Source organism: Melospiza melodia, chromosome 2 (genome assembly GCF_035770615.1).
Source record: "Melospiza melodia melodia isolate bMelMel2 chromosome 2, bMelMel2.pri, whole genome shotgun sequence".
In the NCBI taxonomy this organism is placed as follows: Eukaryota; Metazoa; Chordata; class Aves; order Passeriformes; family Passerellidae; genus Melospiza; species Melospiza melodia.
The window spans coordinates 81,600,180-81,619,797 of NC_086195.1; the positions used below are offsets into that span (position 1 = coordinate 81,600,180).

The following is a 19,618-nucleotide window of genomic DNA, read 5'->3' on the forward strand; positions in this document are numbered from 1 at the left end:
TTATATCAAAATATGTCTTCAAGCTTTAGTGAATGTACTGGAATACATACTGGCTTATACATGAAATCTGGACAGAAAGGCAGATCCATGAAACATGGAAACAGTGCAGAGTTGTCCATCAACACAGTGTATTTAAGATTCAGACAAAAAATTGAAAATGTGTGATGCCCATGGCTCCACACCACATCTCAAATGATTGTTGAGAGTAAACTAAGCACTCAGCCATCACAGAACAACTTGCTGGGCAGGTACAGTTCTGCAATGCGGAGGTGTAAGGTAAAAATGAATTGTAGTCAAAAGTTCAAACCCCAGTGACCTCATTGTGTGAGTATGTGGCATTCATAAAAGTGCCTACAGGCTGAATAAATTCCAATTAAAAAATAACCTGGCATAAGTATCTTTGGTGCCAAGCTAGTTCCATGCTGAGGGAAGCATGCTGTAAAGCAGGAAATTGAATCCTCCAAAGAAATGGTAGGAAGAAACCATACCACTCTACCTGTCTGGCAGTCACTCTGAGTGCCACAGCTTTAGGGTTGTGTATGAGATGAGAAACAGGCATGGAAAAAAGAAATAACAGACTTTATACCCCTTGTATAGCAAGATTTTTATACTTTTTATACTTTATTTTTACTTTTGTAGACTCTCTCCTGCACAGCTCCTGCTTCCAACCCACACCTCCCACCTCCAAAAATTTTGGCTTTTTCCATTAGAAGAGAGTTCTGCCTGGACGCAGCTATGCCACAGCTGCTTTTACGAAGCACAGGGGCTCCAGGCAGTGCTCACAACAACAAAGTGAGGGCTTACAGCCAAGCTTACCCTGGCCACCACTTCCTCCATCTTTTGCTGGGATCTATCCCATACTGTCTGCCTGCCCATTACACAAACCCAGAGCTGCCACCAGTGCACGCTCTGTATTTTAGACAACTGAAGCAAGTACTAAAGGACACTCACAATTACCCGAAAAATGTTATAATATAAAGAGAAAGCTTAAATTGCATGTTAGATAATAACAGAATGTGGTGTTAAAACTAAAAACTGCAGTAACTTTTATCCACCCAACGTAGACACATTCATGTAAAAACTGTACTGGTTTGTTGGGAACTAAGGAGAAGGACCAGATTAATTTCTTCTGGGTCATGATGGCAGCTCACCACTAGATGGTAGATGAGTAGCATTAATTCCACCTCCCATTTTACTCCTGAGAAATACAACTGGCATCTATCCACACTAGGACTCTTGCCTCTTCTGGCAGTGTGAAAGCTTCTCCTTGCATATAAGTAAGAGTTTTGGAAAATATGGATGGCTGGAGTAATTCTATGATTCCAGAAGAGGAATAAACTCTGAGCCCAGACATTTATACACACTGAGTTTATTTTTTCAATCTTACCATTGCTGCAAACACAACAGTAAACAAAATTGCTTTTCTCCAGCAGAAGGACAATACTGATAAGCTCTGTAACCACTTTTTTGCAGTTAGTCTGCAAAAACTGTGCCAAGCCTTTAAAAGTAGGACAGCTTCACAGACATTTTAAAACTTCACAGCATGAAAGGCTGGAGCTTGTGCAGCTGCAGCATTGCCTTGCCTATCTCATACCTAAGGTCTAAGATACTTTAGTCAAACTGAAGTGGCTTAAAAGATATGTCAGCTTCATTCTGTAAATGACTTGCATATTTATACAGATACAGATGGATAGTTGCCACAGTGAGCTGGGGCTGAGCTAAACTTCACTGCTTCAGACAGGTGCAGGGTATGTCTGACAGCTTTTCACCAAGGCTGCCAAATCATTGCAACTTCCCTGGTGCCAATTCACACCATATTTTAGGTGGGGGCACAGTGTTATCATGTGAATTTACCTCAGAGATGCTGCAATATATCCCTTTACCCATTCACTGAGAGTATGAAATCACTCATCAGGTGCAGTGAGAACAACCGTGTCTTCACCAAAACAACAGTAGCAAAAGACTCAGCCCAGTGTCTAAAGCACTGCTGTCTGCAGTTGGCAAGCAAAGGAATAAGCAAGCAGTTTACCCTCAGTATGGTCATCACTACACAGGGAAAACATTGGATACAACTGAATGCTTAAACCTCTGTACTGTGTCTTTCACACCCCACTGCTCTACAAATATTACCATGTTCTGCAAGGTTTCCACAGGCATAGTGTTTTACAGTAAGTCAACACTACTTCAGAATACACGGACGCTTTAAAATTAAAAAGACCTTTCAGTTGCGAAGAAAACACAGTCAGACCCTGCTCAGGCTGGTAAAGTCTGACGAGGCCACATGACAAGGTGGTGTATCTTCAGGGTGCAATGAACTGCCCTTGAAAACGTACATGAATACCTTTGCTGCCAAAACTTCCTAACTTCCTTTGATATTAATGTGCAAAGAAAAAATAATTGTATATTAGCATCCAAAGAGAATATTTAAAGGAAATAATTGCTGTCAGCATATTTTAGCAATAACAAGCTGCAGCAGCCATTACTTTGCATTGTTTTGCATTAATAAAGACAAAACCCAACCGCGAATATACATCACTTTTGAAGGATTTTTCTTTCTTTCTTACCTCTTCCTTTTTCTCTTCAGTACCAGAGGCTAAATTGAGGCTCAGCTGAGAGTGGCTGCTTATGCCACTGTCTTCATTTCCATCATCATAATACACAGTTTTCACTGAGTCCTGGAAGCAAACAGGATTCCTGCCCAGCTTCAGCCCCGGTACCTCAACTCTCTCCTCGCTCTCTGATGAGCTCAGTGACAATGTGCTGTGATGGTTTGGACACTGGAAATTCATACTGCACTTGACCTTCCCTGCAGTTGGACTTTGAGGCTTTGGAGTAGTTGGCCTGACGGGAACATAAAGGTTTTCGGCTTCATCTGTACACTGCTGAGTAGCTTTTGGTTCATCTGAGTCCGAATAAAAGACTTCATTGGGAAATGGACTAATGTCATCCAGAGTAGGTGAAAAGCTATCAGAGTCTGGGATACCTGATGACGTCCTGGGGCTTTTATCCTCAGTGACAGCTACATTCATGTCAGCCTTTTTATCCTGAGGAATCACAGGGCTTTGCAGGCAAGGTGTTTCTGGCAAGGAAGAGTCTGGACTGGATACTGAGGAGGTGCCTCTCTTCCTGTCATGGTCCGTGCTGCTGGAAACCCTGCGGGAGTAGTCATCGTGCAGCCTGCTGTTTGACCTTGTTCTCTGGGACAGCTCACCGGGAGAAGGAGCCACGTTCTTGGGGCCATCCTTCTTCCTTGCAACATCTGTAACGTTACTGACGAGTTTCAAAACTCGATCAAAATCCTTTGCTCTGATAGGGCTCTTCCATCGCTTGGATCGCCTCTCAGGGTTCCCATCACTTTTGTCGGAGTCAGCAGAAGGAACACTCGCAGTCCTTGTTGGTATATGTTTTTCATTTGAGACCTTCAGATCAGCAAGGTTTGAGGTGGACTTCCGTTTGAATGAGCTTTTCTTCAGAAAGTTCAAATTATCAGAACTTTTGCTTCTCCAATAAATGATCCTGTTGTTTTCAGAGTCTTTCACCAGAATTTCACAGATCTTTGGCTCTGCAATGACAGGTGACGTTGGCCTAACACAGTTGTGGCGACTCTGAATTTTATCTGTGTCTAACAAGTTGATGCGGCCAGCACCGTAAGCCCGCCTGATGCTGCGTGAGCGATGAGTGTTCCTCAGGAAGGACTCATCGCTCTCCTCCACATCAGAGCAGTCAGAAGCCAAACCATCCACTGCATTCTGGAAATCATGCAGAGGCCCCGAATAGGAATACCTGTTAGTCTGAACTTGCACCACTGCTCCATTTGAACCACATTTGCCTATGCTGCTGTCGTTTACAACGTCTGAGCATTCCCTTGTTTGAGTTCCTTGCTGAACTGAAGATTTCAACTTCTTGAAAGATCCCATCTTTCTGATTGAAGAAAAGGCATTCCACGTGGATGAGTTGCCCATCAAAACCAGAGAACGAGGCCTGTCAGAGCTGGAATTAGCCCGTTTCCGAGGGGTGGTGAAAAAGCGCATGATTTTGGAAGGGCTGAGCTTGTCCTCTTGAAATTCCTCCTCAACATTGTTGCTGGTGCTGTGTCCCCCATTATGACTGGCACAGGTAGTCTGGTTTTGGGGCTCTTTATTATCCATAACTATACAAGTAACGGTGGTACCATTTCCACAGCCATTCGGAAATGTTGTCATGCTCTCAATGCTGTAGGCATGGAGGTGGAGGCTGGGGTAGCTCAAAGCAACACTGCTGTCCCCACCAGCTGATCTCGCTGCCTCCCCTTCATCTGCTGCACCTTGGTCTGCCTTGCCTTCACATCGACTGGGTGAGCTGAGCTCCTCAGGTGGTGCTGCCTGCATCAAGAAAACAAAAGCCAACATTAAAAAGTTTTCTTACAAAGTCCCCTTTGAAAAGAAGTTTCAGCTATATTGTAGGAAATAAAGACACAAACAAAATGAAGGAGCACTTCATGGTGAACAAAGGTGTGTTGCAGGGGTGCAGAGAAGGTATTTGTCACTCCCTCAAAGTATAATTGCATTTGTCAGCAATTTAAGAGACCAGAATAATTTCAATATGTACTTGTTTCTCTAATGCTAATCAGCTAATAAATTCATTATGACTAGCACAGCTACCTTACAATAGTAAATGCAATCCTCATACGCACGTAAGGGAAAGAAATTCCCAGTAACACCAATCCAGTCTTCCTTCTCATGTGCTCAGCACTGAGCCCCAAGACACATGGGAGGTTTTCATCTAAAACATGTTCATCAAGGGACACCTAACTCTCAAACAGGAGGCAAGGAAGAGGAAAACAGACATTATTTTTCCTACACTTGCTTCTGTTGGAAGGCTGTGTGACACTTGACTGACTTGTCTGTCCCCTGGAACATAAAATTCTAAGAAATTACATCAAGTGCACAGCAAAGTCTTTTTCCCTACAAAAGAAAACAAGAATTAAAAGCAGTACATCCAGAAGCCACCCTACGCTATGGTGACAACAAAATGAAAACTTAAACCTGAAAGTGACTAGAGCATTTGGGACATACTTAAAGGATCTCCTCCTCAGCTGAGCTGGGAGACCCAGCAGACCAGATCACACTCCAGCGCCTGGGAAAGCTGTGGGGGGACCACTGGCCATGCATCTCCTGCCCCAGCCAGGGATCTTAGCCAGGCAGACGTTTTCCCCACCATGATAAACAATGCCCCGAAAACCACTGGGATGCCCAGTCTGAAGCTGGCTCCACCTTAAAAACAAAGCTTATGCACGGTCCTTTCAGCAAGGGACAGTGGGATCTTCGAAAACTTGCCGCTGTCTGCAGGGTCCAGGGAGCGGCGGGGGGCATTTCCCCCTCACCCGAAACGAGGAGAGAACGTGTACAGCTGTGCTTTGGGCAAGGCGGCAGACCCCGGACCCTTCTTTGTCTCTTTCCCATCGCAAGGGCCGCGGGGGCTGGGGGAGCAGCGGGGACGGGGGCTTGGGCGAGGCGGAGGGGCAGCGGCAGGAGGTGCAGGAGCCCGCCGGGGGTTCCATCGCGGGGACACCGCCGGGACCCGCACAGCCAGTCCCACCTCCACGTGAAACGCGGCAGCTGCGGAGCCCTGCCCGCTGCCTTTCGGGCTGCTCCCTCCTCCTGAGCGCACTTTCAAAGTTTTGCGAGCCTCTGCTCCTCTGCGGATAAAAGGATTTGCTCGCGCTTCAGCAAGACGCCTGGAACATCCCCGCCGCAGTTGTTAATCCCCGCTAGTGACGGGGTCGCGGCGGAGCCTGCCGGGCAGCAGGGCAGGACAGAGCCGGGCCGAGCCCCGCCGCCGCGGCACACCGGCCGGACAAAAGCCCGCCGGCCACCCAACCCTCGGCCGGCCCTTGAGCCCTGGAACCGCTCGCAACTTTCCACGCGGAAAGAAAACACCGAACGATAAACGAGCACAAGACGCTGCTCTCGGCAGAGAAGTTCCCAGAGAAAGCGGCTCTGGGAGAAACTGCACCTGAGCGGGCTGAAGGGGCGCGGGTGGGGGGGGGGAGGCGGCAGAACAAACACAACAAGATGAGATTAAAAACCCAGCTCGTAGCTCGGAGCCTCCGACAGCAGCCCCGGAGCAGCGCCCTTACCTAGGCAGAGCCGGGGCTCCCCGCCGCCGCCGCGCGTCCCGGCCGCTGCCCGCTCCCGCATCGCTATGGCAGCGGCGCCCGGCGGGGCGGGCCGGGCCGGGCCGGGGCGGGGCTGGGCTGGGCTGCGCTGCTCCCACCGCCCCGCGCCCGGCAGGGTCCGCTCCGCCCGCCCCGCTGCTGCCGCTCGCTGCGAGGAGCCTGCCTTCCTTCCACCGGCCCAGGAACAAGCGGCCGCGCGGCGATGGTCACGTTTAGGAGCTTAAACATTTCCTCCATGGCGCCCTGCCCCGCCTCTCCGTCCCTAGGTCCGTATGCCCCGCTCACGAGTGCAGTTTGCACGGCTCATTGATCAAACTCACGCTTGGTTCCCAGGCTCCATTTCTGTCCAAGACCTGGACAACTTTTTGGCTTGCTGCTATTCGTCAAACTTAACAGCAGAAACAACATTTTATGCACAATCTGAACAGAGTTCGTATACTACAAGGAAAATTTTGTAAGACTGTCTAAAAGCCCTGTGTCATGACTCCTGGCAAAGACCTGTACAAACTGGTAGACCCTGCTCAGAAAGTTTATTGTTCAAAAAATATTTCTACACTTGGACTGGAATTGTAAATATAATTTCAACAGTTTTATTGAAACTCAGGTAAGATACCAAGAGAAATTGGGGCAAGACAGATTGCATGGCAGAGCAGATGCCCCAAAGAACTAGCAAAGGCCATCAGCCCCACTGCCTCTCCTCCGAGACTGGTGTGACTGCACATGCAGTGTAATTAATTCTCTGGAGAGCAGTACAGACACACTCTCAAAGGCAAGGTGTAGTTAGGGGGTGAGGCAAACAAATGGGCTTAAGGGATGCAGGCCAAATGAGGTAGCAAATAACTGGGAGTGACCACAGAAGTCTCCAGCAGTCAGCAGCAGCAGGCACAGCCTGCCACCAGCCCTGCTCTTGCAGCCACAGCTTTCTGGTACATCCCGTGGAAAGAGTGAGTTTGGAATAATGACTCTAATGAGGGGGCAAGGTGGTTGCTTTACAGTGCTGAGCATGGGAAGCAAAGGAGAAATAAATGCAGAGCCTCCCTGGTATCTGTAAGGATTTGTGCTGGTCACTTAAAAACTTCTAATAGTTTTTTTCAACCCTGAGTTTCAATGGGTTTGTGTTCCTATGTTCCTTTAAATTTCTTTCCAGACATATCCAAGGTATATGCATCACACTCCTGAGTATACTTTTTAATCCACAACCTCTGCTTTCTCAGAGAAAGGAACCTTCAGTTCCTCAGGTGTCCTCTGTCGAACAGCTGGACAAAAAGACAAAGCACAAAAAACTGTTGAGCTGAATGGAGCCACTCATTTGCCAACAATGTTTTGGAAACTTAAAAAATAACTGATAACTGAGATCTGAAACCATCTTTTAAATGTAGTTGAAGTTCATCAACAGATTAAACTGTCTTGAAGAGCTAGAAATTATCAAAGAAGGTATTGACAGATTAACAAAGTGCTCACAAAAACTTAATTTCCTTAGAAAGCCACACTAAAACTCACTTTAGATAATAAGAATTTGTATTGCATGTTGTATTTTTAAAATGTCACTACATTTAAGGAAGAAAATACCTAGAAAATTGCAGTTACAGATATAACTGTATCTAGTCAATTAGACATTTGTCAAGTTTCTGAAAGTAAATAGTTTTAATCTTCCAGACTTGTTCTTCATAGCTTTTCTGCTGGTAGTGCAGTAAAACCCTCTTCTAAATCTTGCAGGTTCACTGATTCAGCCAGCCCTTCCACATGTGCGTACTATTCAGAGAAGCTTGAATGCAGTGCACTAAAGAGTGTGTCTGAGAACAGGATTAACTTCCTGTACTGGAGACCAATAATTAACAAAATCTTTTCTTAATCTGAATTTTTTTTGAAGGCTGATAAATTATATATAGTGTTCAGGTGCCATCACACCAAGATCTAGTAAACTGATTCAAAACAGAATTTATCAACTGAAGTGCCATTAGAAAAAAGGCAAATCCCTTTTCCAGCTATAAACTTAAACCCTTTCAGTTTCATACAAGCCATAGTATTTCCTCAGAGTTACAAACCAAAGTTCCAGGAGATTAGTCCTTCCTATATTAAGGTTTTTCTACAATCCTAAAAAAGCAAAATGAGAGTACTATTACCATTTGCCATTGAGAATCCTTGCTAATGCAAACAAATCCATAACACTTGCATGGGTATTTCTGGAAGACTGAGCTATATACTCTGTTATTTACAGGCTAATGTTTTGCCTCCAGATGAACAACAAAAGCTGCAGTGAGCAGAGAGGCAGTGCCAGCAGTACATGTTATGGTTGACCAAGTACAGCAATTTATAAAGGAAGGAACTTCCAGAAGAAATTCCAGATTGGTATATGCGTGAGATTTCTAATAGTGATTTGACATCACACTTAGCACAACAAAAATGAAATGCTTGTTTTAGAAGCTCTAAGTCTGTTCTTTAAAAGAGGTTTAATGCACATGTGACAAGGAGTGAGAAGGATTATTCCAAGTGTAATACAGGTGGGAAAGGATTACAAAAAATGTGACATGGGAGAATGAATATAGAGTTTTAAAGATGAAGGAGCAACCTCTCCCAGCTTTTAATTGGTAGTGATACATCTCTTAGATTTTTCAGAATCGCAAAGGGCACATTTATATAATGAAGTCACATACATAAATCTGAAAAGTCTGAATAAGAATGCTTCTATCTACTTAGTTTAGAAATCCTCTCTTCCACTCCTGCAACAGTTATTTCTTTCATGTTTCTTTTATACTTTCTAAAAGTCTGCTTCAAAGTAGTAATTTATTTTTTTTTTACAAAGGACTCTTGAAATAGAGTACAAACAAAAAAAGCCAAAAGTAATCATTTCAGTAAAACATAAAAGCACTTGTCCTGCTTCCACAGCTACTGGGCAAGATAGCAAAGGAAGTGACTCTAAGATATATGCTAAATTAATGAATGACCAAATTTAATTATTAATATTCAGAATTGCTGAAAAAAGAGATCCCTTTGCTTTAAATGACAGTGTCTTTTCCAGGCTGCAGTACATAACTAAGGCTCCAGTTGTGCAATTTGCACCTTCCTTTTAGATCCCAGGCAAAGTCTCTTCTGCAAGCAATTAACCCCCAAGGAATCTTTACATACTGACAGGTCCCACAGGAGGAATTAAGCTGAGTCATATATCTATTGAAGTTAAAGGCAACTCCCCCAACAACTTCACTGGGAGTAGGAACAAGATTTCAATTTTTTTTAGTTAGAAATGAGTGAAGAGTAGTATGTTTGTGTATGTAAGCTCATTACATTACAGCTAATTACTTTCATCTGGGTTTTTTTTAATGTAAAGGATGTGAAATTAGGGTAGGATTTTTCCATTTTTGTATATCTGCAAGCAAATTAATAGTAATAAATGGAAACAGATTTTCCAAAGCCAAGACCTTTGTCATGTTGGCACTGAAAACATCCAAGATGACAAAATTAATCACATTGCTAAGAAAAACACTGAAAGGAGAGCCTGAGCTAAATTGCTGCATCAACTTGCTGATTTGGCCAGTGAAAGTCCTCACTGCCCACATGCATGAGGCTGGTGTGCAGCTTCCTAAAGGCCCTCCCACTTGCATTTACTTTGCTGCTGATAAAAGCAATTACTGACCCAAGTGAGAAAAGTTTATCACAGTTTGGTATAAATCACAATACACAACACACTGTTTTCCCCTCTAATCTTCTTTTAAATATGCTTTGCAAGGCCGAGCTTGCTCAGCTCTCTTAAACACAGGGAGCTAATTTAGGGAGAGCACAATAACCCAGTGGAGTGACGCCATCAATGAAAAATGACCCTTGTGTACCAGGTTACCATTATCCCATCTCTGAGTTGCTCTTACTCACCCACCTACACCACTACAGCTGCATGCAACTTAATGATGGCTTCAGTCTTTCAGGCTGCTAGAATGCTATTTATAACCCCACGGGATCTGACTGTGATGCTATTCTTCTTCCCCATCCTCAAGAGGCATTATTCAGGCAGCATGACATGGAGAGATGGCTGGTACTACAGAAGAGCAGTTTCCAATAAACAGATCATTGTGTTTTAACATAAAGAAGACTTCCAGTTACCAATTAGGAAGGCTGAATTCCACCTTTATTTTGAGTCTCACAAAGTATAAGAAGTAGGAAGAGAAAGGATTGTGGAGAAGAAAAGTTGACAGAAATAGGAAGGAAAAGAGATTAGTCAAGAATTTCTTTCTTTTCTTGTCTTTCCCTTTCACTATATATTTTTCATTTTCTTCTTATCTTCAAAAATGTTAGATTTTCTGTTAGATGGATGTACTTTAAAGTGATATGGACCAGCCGGGAAGAACGGGCAAGATTTCAGACTTGGAGTTGTCCTACTCTGCAGCCTTTTGCTCTCTCTTCCTGTTCTGCTCTAGCTGCCGTCCTTTTCTATGTCACACTCACTGCAGAATCTGATGGCTCTGCAGCCATTCTGTATTTCTTTTCCTTGCTCGAAATAATAGCATGTAAAAGTGACTATTAGCAGCTCTTTATCAACCTTCTTCCCCACCCGCTTAATTACCCTGCCATCCCCTCTTCCCTATTCAAAACTGTTCTTCCAAAATTACCTGAGGATATGAAGGCACTTTGTTATGCAACAAGGAGGGGGGAAAAAAAAGATGGAAAAATAAATACACAGAGAAAGGGTCTTGCGGGAGTTTGAAGGCTGAGGACCACCTGCAGTGGGTGAATGAATGATTCAGACCAGGGGCTGCAGTGAAAGCGAGGAGTATTTTTGTGTGTGAGCCATAGCAAAGGGCCGTGCATGGATTTATTTGATTTTGGAAGGATGATGCTTCTCCCTGGGCTCAGGGAGGAATCACAAGCGACACTCAGTGCTCACTTAAATCATTGAGCAGTGATGAAGGGAGTACAGATACAGCAATGCTGCAGAGGCACAGTGTCCATCAGATACTAGAAAAGTGAAGCAGGTAGTGGACTGTGTTAGGAATGATGCCTCAGTAGTAGAAATTATGCAAAGCTACATAAGATCATCTTGCTTCTCATGCTTATTATAACAAAATAACAGGTCAACAGAATAATTAGCCAGTGTGACACTACAGAAATTCCCACCTAGTTACACTATGGCTGCAGACCTTAGGTACTTTTGTGCTGGCCAGACCAAATAACCCTGAATTACAATTACAGCTTTTGATAAGCTCATGAGAGCAGAACAGTGAATATTTCAGTAAGATTAAGAAAAAAACAAACAGGTTGCTCTTGGTGGGAAGGATTGGGGCATCCTATTGTTAGGAAGTTCCTAGGTAGTATTGATTCATGGCCTTCAAGAACCACACAGTTGCTTGGGATTTATTTCTGAATTAGTACCAATACTTTTCTTTATTTAGTCTCTCTCCAAAATTACAAACTTGCTATCTTTGTTACAGTCTGAAGAAAAATTAACATTCATTGCTGTATTTCTTGTGCCAGATGATTTAATTACCATCTCCACCATGTTTCTCTTTCAGACAAAAAAAAATCATCTTGAAATTCTACCTTTAGTTTGTCAATTTCTACTTTTTGTTTGAATTTACTCTATCAAGAATGCCTTGGATCTGAAAAGCAAGGAAAGAATAATCTGAGCAAAGCAGGTGACAAGGGCTACAACAACATTTATGTGGTTGGTCTTTTCACTAACATTTGTTCTCTGAATTTAGCCAGAAAACTTCAAAGCAATTACAAACCTCCATCTAATAGTTATCATTCAGTTTTTCTGCTGTTGTAGTAACAAATTTTCTTCATTATTAGTACTAAACTCAAAAATATTTTTTAAAGCATGGATGATCACATTAAGCAAACTGTCTGTTCATTTTGTCCAGAAAAGAAGTTACCTAATTTTAAAGATGCAGAAAACACACAATGCCACTCACTTGAAAATTTGTCTGGACAGAGAATCAGACAAAAATTTATAAATTTTGGACTAGCTTACCTAAAGTTGTTTTAAAGAGATCCATACATATTAAATTAGAACTTTTTATCTGCAGTATACTTAAAGAAATCTCTTGCAGTCTTAGTTTTTTGTAATATTTCAATTGTTTCTAGGAATCAATACAAATAACACATATTGACTGCTTCTGTAAGACATGGCAGCTGCACAAGTTAGTCACATTTTGATAGGAAATCAGATTATTTTTAAAATCAGAACTCTGTAGTTATGCAACTTCCTTCCTATTAGAACCGCAAGGAAGAAATTCTAGCTTTAGTAGCCTGAGATGGAGTTAGTTATATATATCTATGGTACCAAATTACATAACTGCCTGAAGTGGGGGAACTGGAAGCAGTGCACCAAGTTTTATGGCCATTGGCTCAGACACCCATATTCCTATAACTAGTGGTAAAACAACTCTGTATTCTTCTACCACCAAAAGTAATGGTAAATTATCTGGAAAAAAGGAAACACCCATTTCAGGCAGGAGAGATGTCTTTATGACATCTTCCCTGGGGCTGGAGAGGACAGATTCTGGATTTTGTTCCTCTCTGACCTTGGCAGTTCAGCATACTTTTCTCAGCTTAAATGCCATATGTGTAAAATATGTGATGATAGGAGTAGTGCCTTATAACCTATGGGTCTGCAAGGACCAATCCATCAATGCTCCTCTGGCACTTTGATGCTTACAATGATGATAGCTATAAAAAGTGTACACATAGGGAAAATAATCCATTATCTACCCGTGCAGAGGACAAACCCTAAATTCCATTTTTTGAAAGGAGTTCAGATTCAAGTGGCTGTTTCAATTTTCAACTGACTATTTTGATGATGGTCCATTAATCTTCTAAACTGGAGTTTGCAGATTTGGCTAATAATTTATGTCTTCTAAGAGCACAGGATAGCCCTGAACCGGAAAGATTACATATAGGCTTACTAAAAAAGTTAATTTATGTTGGTGAGCTGTCTTTGCTTTGGTTCCTGTCAGTGACACTGTCATTTTTAAAAAGTCCTTATGCTTCAGGTTCAGCAAATCAATTGAGGAAAACCTTACCAGACATTCCCTCAACATTCTGGGGTACATAATTAAGCTACTAACCTGGAAATATGAACCATGTTTCCAGTTCCAGTACAAAAGGGAGTCAGTTTGCACAAATTCTGTCCTAGGGTCTGTCTTTTATCTAAGCAATACTGAATAGCTGAGCCAGATCTCTTCCCACCTCTTGCCTTTCATTACATAATTTAGCAAACTTCATTTCTATGCCAGGAGAGGAGTGGCTGCCTTTTTGTCTCGTTACCACACAGTGACCCAGAGATGCTGTTGCTCCCCACAGATCACCTGATCCTGTTCACATCATCTCCTTTATCTACCTGGTCTCTGAGTACGAAGGTAGAATTGGCGCTTCCTGCCAATCTAAGAGCATGCTACCACCTAAAGGGAGAGATGCTGGCCATGCCTTCTGCTTTTTCCTGCCAGGCTGTGAGCTGAAGCAGCTCCCCTGGCTGCACCCGAGCTGTTGCTGGGCAGGAGGTGGAAGTAAGCATCCAAGGGCAGGGGGGAAGCGCGGGAATGAGGGTGGAAACGCTTTCCACAAGCAACAGGACTCCTGAAATGGGTCCAGACTTGAAATTTTTCTCAGGATCTTCTCAAGAGTGCTGTGTATTGGAAGGGGCTGGGGAAACATGCAGTTGCCCTCAGCAATTCTCCATGTGCTGTTTCTGCCACAGGGTGCCAGAATGTGTGGGTGGGAGGTGGGTGTGTGAGTGGTGGGTGCTGGGTGGGTGCCTGTAGCAGGTTCATACAAGAGACATAAATAATCTCCGAATTCTGGGGCAACATCACAAACAGTAAGTATATTTCACTGTGTTCTCTGGAAAAGCAGGGAAATACTTTCTCCAGAAAACAGTTAATATAATTTTTATGATGCATTGTTGTGTCAGACTCAGAGATTATGATCAATCATTACGGTAAATAGAGATTTAAAACTGCTTTGTATTCAATCTCTGATTCAGTTTAAATTCCAGCCTCACCACAAAAAAGTAAAAATATAATCACAATGCACAGCAATCAGGATTGCTGTGTACCTCAGAAAAACCATTTGTAAAATAACTCAGTAAAGATGCTGCCTAACTCTTTTTTTGATGCAGCAAAAATCTTGGCAGGCCAATCTATACTCGAGTAGTTTATTCAGTCTCATTGGTAGGATGAACACTGCATAGAGGCTAATATTTACTATTGTGCTGGAATCAGTTGGTTTAAAGCCTGTTTTCACCAGTCTCTGCAGCAGCAGGGAACAGGGCCTCCCTGTCTGTGCCTGCAGCCAAACCATATGCAGCATATGTTCAGCTGAGGCACTGCTGACACCCCCTGTCAGCATCTGGTAATTTTCCTAGCAGCGACAAGACTTACATGAAATTTTTAACTCTGAAAGTCCTGAAGAGCCACAGACAGTACATTCCAGAATAATTGTTTTAACCAAAGAGCCAGAGGTGCACCCTTATAACCAGCCAATTTCAGCAGGCTGCAGTATCATCTTTATACTTCACTGTACCAGGCCAAAAGATTCTTTGTTTGTGAGAAATCCTGCTGTTGTTCGGCTCATAAGCAGCTCTTGCTCAGTGTTCAGCCCTCAGAGTCACAGATACTGCTGCCTGAGAAACACTGAAATAACAATCATGCCGCTCCATGCACAATATTCTATGGCTTGATTTTCCAACACTTAATCAAAGTACATCATACAAATAAAAACTTGGAAATTATTCAAAATTGACTGTTACATCTTTCACTGTTCCAAAGGCTAGGAAACCCTTCCTAAGTTTTACAGTAAGACGCCACGACTTCTACTAAATCATTCAGCATCCCAATGAAGCACATTCTCTTTTCTCTCTTCTGAGTCTTCCTCCTCTCATTGCCTGGAGCACAGCACTGTTACTAGTAGAAACCAACAAGCAATTTTTAGCCAAATCTCATTTTACTGGAACCTCTAAGCTTTTGAGAGCTTATTAGTTCAGATTTAACCTGGTATTAAATGAGAGAGAGTGAAATCCAGGCTTTATAGCAAGTATTAAACAGCTTTGCTAACACATAGCAATTAGCATACGACCAAGTCCAGGCTCATTTCACTTAAACCAGGAACTGTTTTCCCAGGGAGGCTATTGAGTACTTGTGACTACTTTCTGCTGCAGTATTCTTACATGGAATCATGTGATGCTTTCATCCTATGCTGAGAGTTTTGGAAAATACTTCACTGGCATCAACAACCCACTTTTGTTCTCATAAACTTCTACCTATTTCCCTTAATGGGTAAACAACTCTTAACTTTTAAAATGTTAGCTTGGCTAATTATGCTTAAAGTTACAGAGAAACCTCTCTAATTTACCAAAGACTCCCAAAAGCTCAGTTTTGTTTGGGTTTTTTGCTTATTTCCCTAGAAAAGCACAACAGCCAACTTGACAGCCATTACTCCAAGAAAACTGGCAGTCAGCAAGTTGCTTAATCCTCAGTTTCCTTGCTGATTTCAGACCGCAAGTTCAGTTAGAGTGCATTGCTAGAGCTATGATCTTGCAAATGGTTTAAGTAGGTGATTCTCTGTTGTTGCATGCTTAAAATCACACTGATCTCAAGAGATAATCGACAATAAATGTGTGCGCACCTAATAGTTAAACTGGGGGAGTAAGGGCAAAGGCCAACAGGGTGATTGTTTATTTTAAAAAGATACGTTTATTAACACACAGGTGTACTTGAATTAAAGTGAGACTGCTCCAACAGTTCTTAGCGCAGAACAGTGCCTTTGGCTTTGGCCAGCCTTAAGTATAAGCCTGAAAGTAAAATTCAGGTTTTATTTGTATTTCTGAATTTCTGTTTGCAGATGAAATCAAAGAGTATCTCCTTCCCTGCCTAGCAGGAAAGGCAGGAGCTGTCATTTTGGAAGTAATTTCCCTTGTTTGTGGAATTAAACCACATTACTTAAAGCTTTCAGGTCCTGTCTTTTTCCTCGCAAACAATGGGAGATTATTGTTTTTATCTGCGTACAAAGCAGTGAGAACAGCTTTTCAGAAACAGTATGTTACAACACTTTTTCAATGCCAAATACGTTACAACACAGACCAATGGTGCCGTCTTCTGAAAAAAGTTTGGTAGAAAGATAATAGTTAATACTGTAATTTACACAGGCTACACTGTAGTACGATCACATTAAGATACATTTAGTCACTCCATATTTCTCCTGGCTTCCCAAAATGTACACAACAGACCAGCTTAGTAGCCTTTGGCAAACTCTGCGTTTCAAAATTTCTGAGTGACAGTGGAGGACAGCGCTCCAGCCCAGTGCCATCAGTGATGACACACCAGTACACACAGCCACCAGTGCCTCAGCTCTATGGCTGGATGGGCTTCTGCCCAAGGAAGGTGGGTCCAGGAAGCTGGAGTAATGCCAGGGAATTTGCCCCCCAGTGCCACTGCCAGTGGGATCTCCTTGAAGTCACAGAGTACAAGCAGTCAGTTGCGTAGTGTGTGAGCTCCACAGAATAATGCCCAAATGGCTTTGCTAGATAAACTGCACAGATTATCTGCAGCTCTGAAAACCATATACACATTAACATGGGACAAACCACACTGCAGCCAACACACAAAACTTTAGATATTTTGATATTAGTCTTAGTCATGGTTTTGCACTTAACTGGAAAAACTAATAAAACCATAATTATAAAATGAAATTAATTACCACCATATATACCTAAATGGTTATGCCTTCCAGCAGCCACTAACTACAATGTCGGCTCTTCTGGATAATATTTAATCTGCATATATAAATTCTATTGCACAAAATATTGTCCAGTTATAGTACAAACCTTGTTCCAGGAAACCTGCTTGGTTTTTTGAAAGAGCCTGTTGTTGCCTGGATTCTGGGCTCAGTTTGTTGAGCCCCCTGTAAGCCTTTAAATGCCTCTGGGAGGAAAAGGGACTCAGCATGATCCACAGTCAGTACCTTGTGGGATTGAGCCTTAAGTTAATGTATAACAAACGGCTGCACAGCAGTGTGTGAAATCAGCAAGTTAAACATGCACTTGGAATAACTGTAACACAGAAGGAAGAATATTTACAGGACCATTTCATTAAAATCTTTGTCTTGAAGAATCTTGTATGCAGCATTCCTATATATTTTCCAATAAAAAGGTAAGGTTTGGGAGCGTGCTGATGAAAGTAAAATTAAGTAGCCAAGGCAGAAATAATCTAAAGTTGCAACCAAAGCCTTCTAGTTAAATATGGTGCAGACTGTGATCTGGTTATTATCAGCTGGAATCTACCCTGAGCAAGCTGCACCTGACAGCAAGGACAAAATGCATGACCCAGAATGGTACACACTGAATACATATCTGTGAAAGTGAAAATAACAAGGAACCTCAAAACTTTATCACGCAGCTCTAATACTGGCAGGTGTCAGCAGCAGAGCCAAATGCCAAAATCATACCTGGTGATACTGAAGCAGATGAAAGAGGCAGAACTCAAAGGTACAATTATGTCTCCGAGAGCCGCGAAGTGGCACAGGAAGGCAATGGGGCGGGCAGCAGACACTGCTGGTGGGGAGCGGAGCTGTCCCAGGGGCAGAACAGCGTGGAACAGCAGATAGACGCCTGCCAGAAACGCGCCAGGGACATGCGCCTCCCTGCTTTTCCTGCCTGGCGTTCAGTGGGGGTGCAGCTCCACTCTCCCAGAGACCCACGCGAATCCCGAGAGCCTGGCACCACACACAGAAATATGGAGTGCCCCTGGCTTTATGCTCTCCAGTCAGAAGGACCTGTACAGCTCTCTCCTGTACATCCCTGTGTAGAAGACACAGTTCTGTGTTACAGAAGATCTGCTGGAATGTGATTCAATCTTCCCTTTTTCTCCATAGAAGATATAATCGACTTTCAATTGCATTTTTTTCTGAGTTAGAAAGATGTGAAGAATAACTGCAATTGTGAATGCAAGAGAACATTAATTCAAAGAGAAATTAATTTCTGTCTTGCAGTTCTCATAGTTATTCCACAAATAATCAAAATGAGAATCTTTAATGGCAATACTATATTAATTTCTTAAAAGTGGAAATGCCAGCAGATTTCCTTAATAATGGGTTTACGTATCCAATATAATTTTCAAAACCTAATTAATAATTTATAATGAAGTACAAGGCTTCATATTATGTCTCATGCAATAATCTGAAACTCATACATTATGGAATTCCCTATTTCTAGATAAATTCATTTTAGCTGAATGCTCTGCTGGGATCCCAGTACCAAGAAAGTTAACTGTATGAGAGGAGAAAGGCAGAACTACAGCTCCACAATGTCTGGCTTATGCTCAAGGCCTTCACTAAAAAGGAGGAAGCAAACTCAGAGCCATGCTCTTCTCATGCAAGACTGGGCTTTTACAAGATTAAGCTTTCTGAGTCAGACACAAGGTCCACAAAAGTTGAGGGGACTTTCCCCTGCTTCTATAAATCTGTAAGTAAAGATTATTAAAAAAACTAAGTTCAAGCAATTTTCTTGGTCTCAAGTCACTCATCAGGGTGCACATCTAGAGTGTTGACATGTAAATATTGATTTTGATTATGGTGCTGAGAGGGGAGAAAATGAAGAAAATACTAAATATATCATTGTTGTTTGACATTTTAGGAGAAACTGAAATGCGAATAATACTACATTGCACAAATTGATCTCCAGTCAATCTGCAACTCACAGAATAGCAGGCTGAGGTTGAGGTTGGAAGACACCTCTGGATACCATCCACTCCAGCCCCCCTCACTGGAAGGTGGAGGTTGGAAGGCATCTGTGGAGATCACCTGGTCTAGCTCCCCTGCTCAAAGCAGAGTCAGCTAGGGCAGGCAAGCAGAGCTGTGTCCTGTCAAGTTTTAAATAATATTTTGAAGTCTACAAGGATGGAAATTCCAGAACATGTGTGGGCAGCCTGTTCCAGTATTTCAGCAATTTCAGAAATTTCCTGTATTTCAGTTTGTGCAGATTGTCTCTTGCCCTTTTACTGGACACCGGTGAGAAGAGTCTGGCTCTGTTCTCATTATCCTCTTTACTGTTTCAGTCCCATCAGGTATTTATGCACATTAATAATATCCCCTCAGCATCCTCTTCCCCAGGATGAATGATCCCAGCTGTCTCAGCCTCTCATCATATGTCAGATGCTCTAGTTGGTGTAAAAGGGACTACTCCTACTTTTATATCCCCTGCAAACATGCTGAGGGTGCAGTCCCATCAAGAATGTTGACCAGTACTGGCCGCAGCACTGGTGTCTGAGACACAGCGCTAGTGCCTGGCTTCCAGATGGACTTCATGCCATTGATCACACATCTTAGAACCCAGTGGTTCACCCAGTTTTACATCCCCTGACTGTCCACTTGCCTAACCCAGGCTTCCTCAGCTTGCCTGGAAGCATGTTATCAGAAACAGTGTCAACAGTTTTGCTAAGACCCAGTGCTCTCCCCTTGTCTTTGGAGCTGGTCATTTTGTTT

General features: G+C 42.8%; 1 protein-coding gene across 7 annotated transcripts in view; it reads right to left on the reverse strand.

Annotated features, from left to right (window-relative positions):
- The window catches only part of SPATA13 (spermatogenesis associated 13), a 147,716-nt gene that overhangs the window by 42,326 nt on the left and 85,772 nt on the right, over positions 1-19,618 (reverse strand). For 4 of the 7 annotated variants that reach the window (XR_010026740.1, XM_063149050.1, XM_063149044.1 and 1 more), the window contains exon 2: positions 2,565-4,361. Coding sequence is in view for 6 of the 7 variants with exons in the window: in XM_063149050.1 (XP_063005120.1) it covers positions 2,565-4,361 (1,797 nt within the window). In the remaining variant the exon portion in view is untranslated. Of the gene's footprint in view, positions 1-2,564; positions 4,362-6,118; positions 6,183-16,964; positions 17,065-17,584; positions 17,707-19,618 lie in introns of those variants that run through there. The other 3 variants (XM_063149049.1, XM_063149047.1, XM_063149048.1) reach the window with 3 other exon arrangements.